The sequence below is a fragment of the Cololabis saira genome, chromosome 8 (genome assembly GCF_033807715.1).
Source record: "Cololabis saira isolate AMF1-May2022 chromosome 8, fColSai1.1, whole genome shotgun sequence".
Classification (NCBI taxonomy): Eukaryota; Metazoa; Chordata; class Actinopteri; order Beloniformes; family Belonidae; genus Cololabis; species Cololabis saira.
Window position 1 is genome coordinate 27473832 of NC_084594.1, and position 12153 is coordinate 27485984.

A 12153-nucleotide genomic window follows, 5' to 3' on the forward strand; every position below is an offset into this window, starting at 1 on the left:
TAATTTTTTCAATCTTATTTGTTATTTACTGTCTAATTATGTCTTACTGCTTTTAATGTCAATTTAAAGCACTTTGAATTACCTTGTGTTGAATTGTGCTATATAAATACATTTGCCTTGTCTTGCCTTAGGTTTGTGACACAATTATAGGCCGAGCACAAGACCGGTTCTCCATCAAGCTACAAGCTGACAGATTCCAGCAGTACAACAACCCTGAAGCAGCTCTGAACACCACCATGGAGGTTTATCCTCTGCTGAACAAGTGGAAAACTGAACTGGGACTCAACAGCAATCATGAGTTCTGTGGCTCTGTAATTGCTTTTCATGGGGAACAATCTTCAGGACTCCTTCTCAGAGACTGTGGTTCTGCTGAAGATCATCATCACAACTCCTATGTGACTACAGCTGAATCTGAGAGGAGCTTCAGAAGAGAATCAACCTGACCTGCAATGAGACCTAGATTTTTGACACTGAACATCACATTTGGCTCCAGAATGCCTTGATAGCTTGGTATTGTATTGTACTCTGCATAAATTCTAAACACCCAGTACCAAAGCTGAGATTTGCTCTTTATTTTCAATATTCATCAAGATTCAAAGCATTTATTGTCATATGTACAGGTTTCAGTACAGTACACGTTTCCCTGTGTAAAGAAATTCTTACTTTGCCATCCAAACTGAATGCCCTGAGTACGAAATAAAAATCAAAAAACAAAAAGAACAAATAAGAAATTACAAGCATAGCATGCAAAAAAAACTAAATTATATATACACACACACACACACACACACACACACACACACACACTTATTTATATATATATATATATATATATATATATATATATATATATATATATATATATATATATATATATATATAGAATTAGTAATTTGTATATTAACCATATGTATACTACAATATTTTGGGTAAAAGTGCAAATATTAGGAAAAACAAAAACTATAAAGTCCATTCAACTTTAAAAAAAAAAAACAAAAAAAAACACTATAAGTTTAGAATACAGAAAGGACAAAACTTTCTCTTTTTGGTTAAGTTATTGTTGGTAAAGTTCCATATTAGTAAGAAGAGCTGACCAGACTCCAAACCAAGATTTCAACATTTCCATCCAGAACTTAAACTTCACTGTACAATAATAAAGGACATCAAGAATAAATAGGCCATTCATACAAACTATAGGAAATAGTTTTAATAATTCGTTAGGGAAACAGTATATAGGATCATTCATCTGAAACCATATTTTTTTATGTTCATGCATTTTAAAGAAAAACTTTTCAATAAATAAAACTACTTTTAATATTAGAAGATAACACATGACAAATGGCTCTTTAGAACCTACATTACTCCCGTTAAGCTAAATCATTTTAATCCCAACATTCCAGACAATTGTCCTAAGTGTAACATAGAAAGAGGTACCTTGCTTCATTGTATATGGGAATGTAAGAAACTCCAGGAATTCTTTGCCTGATTTCAAGATTAACAGAGTTTACAATTCCTGTTGAACCTAGATTATGTCTATTACATATATACCCTGAAGATTTTGGTGCAAATGCAAAGAAAGCTCATAGATTTTTGTTTGTTACAAGTCAAAAGAGTAATAGCCTTGAAGTGGAAGGATGTTCAGAGTCCTAATTCCACTCAGTGGTTAAAAGAGATGTCTAGTATTAGAAAAACTAACATACATTCTAAGAGGTAAAGTTGAAGAATTTAATGACATGCGGTCACCCTTTTAACATTTTATGGAGAATCTACCCAATGATTCTCATGAACAAAGATTACATGACAGTTAATTGCTGTTTATTTTCAATGCCCCTTTTCTTGTGACTTTGCTGTTCTTATACAGGAAATGTGCTAATTGTAATTGCAATTGACAAATGTATTGTATTGTATGTATATATGTATTTATACCTGAGTTAAGTCCTTTTATTCTTTACTTTTGATTATTATTACTATTTATTTTATGTATTCACATATTTTCTGTCGAGTACTTTTGCTGAGGACCTTGTGGGGGAGGGGGGGGGGGGGGGGGTTGAGCTTGTTGTTATGAATGTTTTGTATGTTGGTTATTTGAATGAAAATCAATAAACAGAATTTGAAAAAAAAAGAAGATAAGACACGAACCAACATTATTCAAATTCTTGTAGGAGTCGTAGTGCACATCACAGGAACCCTTACTGATATGAATTACCGGTACGTGTGAATTCCAAGAAACCTTTTTCGCTTGGCATTCGCCCAAAGGAAAGTTTGGACGTACGAGAGGTGATACCATTTATGCTTAAAAAAAGCATACATTTATTTTGAATTTTATTTAATTCTTCACACTAAAAATAAAATATATGGCCTAGTTTGTCTAATCTATTTTATTTAATTTGTTAATATCAATCGACTTTTGCATTTCATATTCACGACATGTTTCAAATACAGTAATGACAAGCACCATTTAAGGCTTGTGATGAAGTAACATGAAATAATGATACTATCAAAACAAGCCTTTGTCAGCTGTTGACTGACATAATTTGTTACAAAAGCAGAATCATGAAAGCGTCAATGTTTGAGAAGCTGCAACAGATGCAGCAAATGAGAAAAAAATCATTTAAATGCTTAAAATTATTTTTCTGAAAGAAAGATAAAAAGGTATTTTCCTATTTTTGCTTATACTGAGCATAATATTCAATAAATCTGAATGAAAAGGATATTTGACTTCACTCAGTGTCAAATTCACTCAACACCCTTGGCCTTCAGCTCCCTCTTGACTTGTTCTATATAGTTCAGGTCAGGATATCCAAAACTGTGGAGAAAGAAAAGAAAATTCATATGGGAAAAACTTTCCACAAATTTAACTCTGACAAAGAAGATAAATGACAACGAAATCCCACTGAGCTACCGTACCACGCCGGTCCTCCTAATATGAACGTCTTGTGGGAAATGTCACTCCAGGTCACCTGGTTCTCAATCCCAGTTGTCATGGATGTCCCGACTGTGAAAATCAGCCTCTGGTCAAACGCTTTCTTCAACAGTTGAAGCACTTTGTTGCCTTCTTTATTGTCTGGGAGATATGCCGTCCTGGCAGTGCCGTTGTAGGGCTGTCCCGGGTTGGGATGCTTTTTCTGCCGCGGGGAGAATGGAAGACGACATTTACTGACAGCTCAGTCAGAAATTACAAACCCTGATTCTAGAAAAGTTGGAAAAATTTTCTAAAATGCAATGTAAAACTGAAATCAATTATTTAATTAATTTGAACTTTTACTCCCCCCAAATCAGTGGAAAGAAAAGTGTACAGTATCTTCTGTGGCCTTCATTCTGAAATTATATAGACATTTCAATTTGTTGCAGACAACACAACCAAAATGAACTTGGGAGAGGCCTATTCACTATTGTGTTATATCACCTTTTCTGTTAATTGCACAAAACCTCCTAAATCTCCTTCTGCAAATCTATGAACAGCGGTGAAAAAGGCCAACAGAGAGTTACTTGTATATTTAAAAAGAGATTGTTTTTCCTTTTGAACTATTGATGACTCTACCGAGACGTGCTGTTCGGAAAAAAAATGGTCAGCCACAAGCCATCCTTTCTTGGACAGACTAAAGAGTTGGACAGATGTTCCTTTGTAGCTGCCACAATCACCTTTCCAAAATGAATTTGCTGATTACAAAATGCTCCAGAAATCTTCTGTTTCTCTGACATTCTTTAAATGTATTTTTAATGGGTTCCTGGCATCAAACCTTTTTTTTCCCTTAACCATTTTCCAAATCCTATGAAGATAGTTGAGGATTAGACTGAATTGTATTCTCTGTGTAGCTACTTGCTCCTGTTAAAGGTCCCATTGGTTTAAGGTTTAACCTAGGCAAAGTTAAATAAAGACAACTCAAATGGGCATGCAGTGAAACTCAAATCCCATCGTCACTTCCTTCAAAAGCAGACAAGTTAAATATTCAGCTGAAAAACAATCCAGACCCAAATACTGCGATTTGTTTCACAACACATTGCGTTGACTTGTTTGGATACGCTTCCAAAATTAGCTGACAGTCTAGCCCGCAGACTGTAAAAAACGATGGAAGCATTAAGTCACGTGACCCACTGGTTTCTAAAGAGCGGTTTTACAGCCCTTTTCTTCGTAGGGGGCGCAGCCATGTTGGTGGGAAAATGACAGGAACACTGTATGTCAATCAAAGTTAGCTTTGGCTACCTGCTCCTTCGGCAGATCTCTGCCAAAAATATCTGCAGACCTGCTGGCAGACGTTTACAGCAGAGGTTATGGTTAAAGGAGCATGAGGCTCCTTTTAAGAAATGAGACTCTCTAGCGCCACCCTTCGCCACGACGGCCGTTGGGGGTACTGCAGCCAACAGCGAAGCCGGCACGGGAGAACGGGGAGAACGCGCATGCAGCGTCATGTGACGTCACATCCGCAGGACAGCGCGGGAAATTCCGGCCCGGAATTGCAGCACATTTTGCAGCACACAGCCTGTTCAAGGCAACGGAGAGATCGTTTTGGTTTGGAACGCTTCATCTGACATTATTACTAGAAAACTTAAAACGTATACAAATTTTTTTCATATCCTGCCTCAATCCTGCCTCATGCTCCTTTAACGTGTTCACAGGGATAAAATGAAAAATAAGTCACGTTTAACCATACGCTGGATCTGTACAAATGGCTGGTTGCTTCACCAAGCACGTTGGCATGATGAGTACGGATAAGGAACTGATAATGACTAGTCATAGGCTGAGCCGACAGTCAATCAATAATATTAGAAATACATTTATTGCTTTACATAAACTCCTGGCGAGCTACAAAAATATTCAGCACTCAAAATTGTCATGGTTATGAAATGAAATGATTTATATTAAAATAGTTATTGAACCAGGCTGTAAATACGTTATTTCTGCTCTAAAGTTGAACATTTCAACATGGAGGTCAATGGAGATTGCCTCTCTTTTGGAGCCACCCTCTAGTGGTCAGTCAAGGAACTGCAACGCATTTTAGCTCGAGCCTCAATCTGGAAATTTGACGCTCGGCTGGCTCAACTTTATTCAAATGAAGGCATCCAGCATGAGGGCGTTGTCCAGTCACAGTTGACATCCCTCTCTGCATCATTGCATTGGGGAAGGCTCAGGCCCGCTGCTCTAGGAGCTGTATTGAGTGTGAACCCCTATACTCATAAAACACTAAACAATGTGACTGTAGCAGGTTTTCCTCTGGTGTATGATCCCTTGCAGCCTGCTTGTGTCTACTGGGACAGTGATGTGGTTGAATTTTAAATTGATCCACTCCATCAAAAGTAGCAAATCTGAATCACAACATGAAAACGTTTGTGTACAGTGGAGGTGTGGCAATCTCTGGCTGCTCCTCAACACCTGATTCCTCATCAGAAACAGGCTCAAACATATTACTGAACAATGGATGCCTCCATTGATAAACCAACCAATCAGCACACAGCTCATTCACACTGCTGAGAGCCAATCAGAGCATAGCCTATTTACTTCATTCATTCATGAGGGATTCACTAGGATTACGGAGTGTAAAACTTATGTGGGCAATTTTTCGTCAAAGAAACATTCCCTACCCTATTTAGAGAGTTCAGAAATCTAATTAAATCAGTCAATTAAATAATTCCATGAGATAAAACCTTTTTTGTAGTTGTGGCTAATACACTCTAAACTTCATAAAAATGGTTCCCTGGCTGGTAGGTGACAGATGTTGAAATACTGAAGAAAAGTACCGTTTGTATTCCACGTGGAATATTGTAGGCGATTTCTATGTGACCGCAGTCTTCGAATCCAGGAAGAGATGCAGCATCCCTCCTCCATGTCATCGTTCCCTCCGGCTGGTCTCCAATCATCACACCAAACACGTCTTTGCAAACAGGACAGATGGGTCCACTGAATTTCTCTGCGCTTTGCAGGCATTCCTCACAAAACGCATGTTTACACTTCAGTTGTTTCTTATTGGTAAACAGGTCCATGCATATAGGGCAGGTTTCATCTTTGCTCCCCCCTTGCTGTTGACCCCCCTCCTTGACATTTTCTGGGCACTTTCTGGGGACTAGCAGTGTTTGACGGTTATACCGTCTAAGTATACTCGGCTTCTCTCTTCCAGCGGTCAGATGCTTCAGTGAGCCACTAAAACTAATAGATTTGGTAGGCTGAATGTAACGCTTGGCTATTGTGGTAGTCTCTCTGTATTGATGATTAGGACTGTTAGAGCCATTCCCATCAGGACCTTGATAGGAATCTTTAATGTCAACTTTGTCTTGGTTGATATTGGAGTCCACATTATGCTGAGCTTTGACTGTTGGTACTTGTGTACGAGTTGAGCAGCTCTCCCGCGTGGTCAGTCCTGCACCAGTGGGAGGGTCTTTGATGGCTGGGCCTGTCTTCAGTGATGCATCTTGAGGTGTAAGTTTATACTCTTGCAAAGAGGTATTTGTTTTCTGCATTGCATTTAAGGTTGCACTGAAGGCTTCTTGACTTTGGCTTGGCCCGCCTATGGTAACTTCCTCTGAAGACAGAAGAAGCAAAAGCTTGTTCTCGCTTTTTCGAATGACTGTCACTGCATCGCTCCACTGATCTGGATCTACGAACTTGAGTGGAATGACTGAGCTTTTGACTTCAGCCAAGCTACTCCGGACCAGGGTAGCAAACTCAGAAAGGGCCTTACGTGGGCTTCCATCTTCCCCATCAGTTTCAAATGTCACTTTGACTTGTGCTACAGTTTTAACGCCATTCTTTCTCTCGATGCGTTTCATTTTTTCCTTGTAGATTTGGTTCACATACCAGAAATGAAACACTGTGAGGCAACAACCCTCTTGAGACTCATCTTCATACAAGTCAGGACAAGTGGGCTCTAAAGGTGCCAGACTGACTGACATTGTCACCGCGTTACCAGTTCTTGTGGTTTGACAATTTAGTTCCTGAAGATCACTCAGTCCTTCAAAAGAAGAAAAGACACTAAATATAACATACTGCTGATTCTGTGGTTGTTTTACTGCATACTATCTTTTGGTTAAATCAGTAAGCACTAAGAGTGCTTCTCAATCCTGCTCCTCGAGAACCCCTGCTCTGCATGTTTTAGATGCTACCCTGCTTCAGCACACAATGATAGTAGCGGTGTCATCTACAGAGTTGTGCAGACCAAGCTAATGAGGACCGGTGTGTTGGTGAAATGCAACATCTAAAACATGCAGAGCTTGGGCGCTTGGGGACCAGGACTGAGAACCACTGCACAATACATGGTTTCAAACACAGCCAGGGTAAGTGATCAGATGGTCACTTAGGACCTGACTGTATCAATGCCAAAGTTAAAACAGAGTTATGGTATACTGCACCTGGAGCAGGTTTACTCTTTATCACCACTGTCTGTCAAGATCCTTGTAACTGAGCAGTCCAGTTTCCTTATGTTTTTATTAAACCTAGTCTGCAGAGACTTCTATAGATGTGCTTTTCTTCTCTGATGACAACCAGACCACTTTAATGAGAAACAGTAGAGCTTCATCTGCACCCTGGCATAAATCCTTACAACCCTGAAAATGTAAGAAAACACCAGATTAGTATAATAGGCTTCAGTCCTGAAGTATCCAGCTAAAGATGTCCGCTTTTAAAATAATTTCCATTCAATATATGTGCAATTATGCCAATTCTATCACATCCTAAACAGACATCAGAAGCAGTGGAAATGGTGATAAATCAAACCAATATTGACTTGTTATTGAATGAATAAACATTTCTGTGACACTGTTTCTACACTCAGGATCGTGGTAACGCTCAGAGTGGCAGGAGAGCGAATACCAGAATACAGCTGGTGTGATCGCTGAGCAGATCTGGAAGCTGGAACACAGGAACTGAAACGCCGATCAGTCAGAGGAATCACTGAGCACCCCAGGGAGCAGCCAGACAGAAACCAGAGACGCTCAGGCAGAACTCGTGTTCGGGGACAGAAGGCTGAGGTGATTACCAGGTCGGGGACAGGCAGGCTTGAAACCGGGTGATCAGCTCAAGGGTGAGTGCTGGAAAGACTTGCATAATGCGAAGAACAATCTGGCAGCGACAGGCTGGGGGGTGGGGTGCTTAAGAAGCAGCCCAGGGCTGATTGCAGATGCGGAGCAGGTGTGGAAGGCGGGAGAAACCATAGTGACAGATGAGGAGGAGGAGCTGGCAGGTGAGAGAGGCAGGTGAGGGTGAAAGACAGGTATGGAGCTGGAGTGGATGTGACAGTTTCTCTGCTTCAACACACCTAACTCACATAAAAGGTGTCATCAGACTCTGCTGATCTTGCTCACGCGTTGATGGTAATCTATTCATCTGAATCATGTGCATCAGAGCAAGAAAACATGTAAAAACATTCAGGCCAATGGCCCTTAAAGACGTGGATCAGGGAACACTCACTTCTAGTTTGAAACTTTTCTACTCTTGAAATTTGCAACATAGTGCATTTCAATACGCCTCAACAGAAAATAGAAATAGAAAACACAAAAAAGAACAAGGTAGGACATTTATTACCTTTTCGATATAAATCAAAAAATTGTGTTTGTAAGATAGTAGTTGTTAATGATATTACAGTGTCTGGCAATCTTAATACATGCAGTTAAATACATAAATATATATCTCCGAGACATCAAAATACCTGAGTCCTGTATGAAGAAATGTATGAATGCTCAAGCTTATACTTTTGAGAAGTAGGGAATGAATTACAAAATTAACATAAACTAACGACAGGCTCTATGGTCTATGGGGAAAATGTCAGGTCATACGACCAAACCTAAAGCTCATATTCAATGTGCACACCACAAAACATTTTTTTTTTTTTTTAATTTTTCAATAATAGCATATTGAAAAAAAGTAACATGTTGTTCATCTGAGGTTTTATTTGCCTAATACTGAGACTCCTTAATATGTTTTTCCCCAAAAAACTATATAGGATTAAAGGAGGAGCAACTAAATTTCTAACATATCTGTACAAGTAATATCACTGGGTTTTAAGTATCTAACAAAATATATGCTGAAGTTGATTTCCGATTTGTAGTGTCTGATTGGGTTCAACTTCCCACTATTCCACTTTTCCTTTTTTTTTTTTAAGCATTTAGGCCACCTTTGACACATCAAAAATCACAATACACCGGCTCATCAGTTCTGGACTTCATTGTCTGTTAGATAGTTTAAACTATATAAATATGCTTTGGGATTTTGTGAAATCTTTTGTGTGCGAACGTGGAAAAAAGTAAGTTAAACACAGGCAATTAGAATGTGCCTGGCAAAAACATGAAAACATGGACATCATGAAACGGTTAAAGTTGAGAAGATGAGAAAAATGTCCAAGCTTTTTGTTTTTATTTTGAAGGAACTTAAAAAGTAAATCAGAATCAGCTTTATTAGCCAAGTTTGAAAATGCAAGGCAGGGAATTTGACTCCAGTTCTTTCGCTCATTGTACCCAGATTTAAATAGCAAACAGTAAATAGACAAAAGTCAAATAATCAAAAAGTAAAGACATCTTGATGCATGCAAATGTTATTTAATTTTATTTATAAAGCACATATCATTATACAAATTGTCTCTAGGTGCTTTAGAAAGACCTTTAAGCAAATGTTAAATAAATAAACTACAGACAGTTTGTACAATACAGAAAAGAGCAATACGAATCATGAATAATGTTGGCTTTTATGATCACACCAATTTATTATTCATCAAGTCAATAGCACTCAAATTCATGGCCCTGATAGATCAGAAAAAAGCTTTGCTTATGTTTAAAGCCAGAACAAATCTACTTCCTGCCAACATACAAACCATGTTCAGAGAGAGAGAGAGAGAGAGGGGGGGGGGGGGGGGGGGGGGGGTTATGCCCTCAGAGGCCAATTCAACAGGAAACAACCAATCTGGAATACAGTTGTGAAAGTAGGTGCATTTCTGTCTGTGGCGTGAGGTTATGGAATGCATTACCGGAAGAATTAAAATATAGCAGAAATGTGTTGAATTTTAAAAAAGGTATAAAGACATGATGATGGATAAGTACAGACTTGTTCCCGGGTAATGGAATAATGTCATAAAGAAAAGAAACAAAAGAATGGGTACATTGAGTATTATTTTGATAAACACTTAAGTAATCCTTTTTTTAACATATGTGTGTACAGATACATGCATTTATGTAAGTGTAAGCATGTGTAGTGTAAATATGTATGTGGATATGTAATGTGCTTGTATATTTGTATATGTATGTACATGTATGGATATATGTGTAGGTACGTCATAAGATAGGTATGCATGTATGCATATGCTCTTTGTTGTTGTTAGCTATTATTCATTTGTTGTATTTCATATAAGGAAAATGTCTCAAACATGTCAGACAAAAGAACATTTTGAAATGTAAGAGCCGAGGCCGAGGCTTCAGCCCTGACCCTTTGGTTGTGACCAATACATTTTTTTTTTTTCATTCATAAAAATTGACATGGATGCTGTTGACAGAAATACAGGCTTTAAAACAATAGTGCTTCATATTAACTTAGCTGCAAAAAAATAAATTGTAATTCGGATCTGATCACTCAAAGAATAATGTTTTTTAAACTGGACCTGGTCTTAAATACTGGTCTACATACCCAAGAGAAAAAGGAAAGAAAAAAACAGTGCAATAGCCCTTTTAGTGCCACCAACTTCACTATGGACCGACGGAGTCAAGTCCATAGGCTCACATGGGTGATCAAAGTGATCGATCGGTCATCTCTTGTTTCTGTTAAACAAAGCAAATATATACATAATCATCATAGACAAGCAACCACACAGATGTCGCTTATTTTAAATGCCCACTCCACCTCGAGGTGCAGATGGCAGTAAATACTGAATCCTGAAACTGGACTCGCGTCAGTAACGCCGCTGATAAAGTTCGAACGACCTCTAAAGTTTAATTTATGGTTCCGCGTTACACCAACGCAGAGCCTACGGCGTAAGGTACGCGGCGACGCGCACCGTACGTTGCGCATCCCCGCGTACCCTACGCCGACCCTACGGCGTAGGGCCTGCGTCGATTTAACGCGGAACCACAATTCCGGCTTAATAGTCGTTGTTTGAATGTAATTGCAACACGATAAAGACGTTTCTTTCGCTCGCATACTGTACCTCTCGCTTCAGAGCCGATGGTTGCACACACACACGACCCGGCACCACCAATGACTGACCGCTGCGACCGGCTCAGAAAAATACTCCACAAAAACAAAAGTGAAAGCTCCGACACCGCAGCAGCTGCTGCAGATGTTGGCTCATTTTCGACTGGGACACTCGTATATTATATATTATATAGATGCTGCTCTGTTAACCATCCCATAATGTGATAATGTGTGTGTCCAGTCGAAATTAAGTCAGTGCTTCCACTTTGCTGCCCCCGGAGAGATCCCGTCCTGACAGCTCCCACAGTAGGAATAATTAGTCTTGCTCTTCCTTTACCATAATTATAAAGTATGACACGACTTTTAATACTGTCAATATTCGTAATTGGACTCTAAACGAAATTGTGGTAATATTGCATGTAAATGACAATTTTGAGTCAGTGTGTGAGCTACACCTTACATACATGGACTTTAAAAGCCTCCACGTGGGGACAAATGGACACAAACATTGCAGTTGGACCAGGATGAGATGCATGTAACTCATGTGAATGTCTGAATTATACCCAAAGCTGTCTAGATTTGGTTAACATTAGAAACATGACTGCCCAGAGGAAAAATCCATCAATTTTCTATACCCACTTTATCCTGTGCAGGGTCACGGGGGTCGCTGGAGCCTATCCCAGCTCATTACAGGTGAGAGGCCGGACAGGTCACCAGTCTATCACAGGGATACATAGATACACAGACAACCTAAGGGCAATTTATAATCATCAGTTAACCTAGTACGCGGAGTACCTGGAGGGAACCCACTTAAGCATGGGGAGAACATGCAAACTCCACACAGAAAGACCCCCGCCTGGCCAGGGAGTCAAACTGAGAACTGTGAGGCAACACTAAGCCACCGTGCTGCCCCAAAGGAAAAATGTTCTGCTCAAAGCGTGCTCGTCTAGAGCTTGGGAGACAAATTTGAGATTCTCATCTCTGCCTCATTTTAGTTTCTATCTTGTCTTAAATGTTTCTCCTAAAATTCACTAGGAGAAATAGTTGAG

The 12153-nt window shown here is 39.3% G+C and overlaps 1 protein-coding gene across 1 annotated transcript; it reads right to left on the reverse strand.

Annotated features, from left to right (window-relative positions):
- Nucleotides 1-2672: 2672 nt before the first annotated feature.
- LOC133449159 (E3 ubiquitin-protein ligase DTX3L-like) lies at nucleotides 2673-6762 on the reverse strand. Its single transcript, XM_061728293.1, has 3 exons — nucleotides 5737-6762; nucleotides 2908-3125; nucleotides 2673-2806 (listed from the first exon to the last, which is right to left on the reverse strand). The coding sequence occupies exons 1-3, from the start codon at nucleotides 6760-6762 to the stop codon at nucleotides 2737-2739; spliced, it is 1314 nt and encodes a 437-aa protein (XP_061584277.1). The 3' UTR covers nucleotides 2673-2736.
- Nucleotides 6763-12153: the final 5391 nt, after the last annotated feature.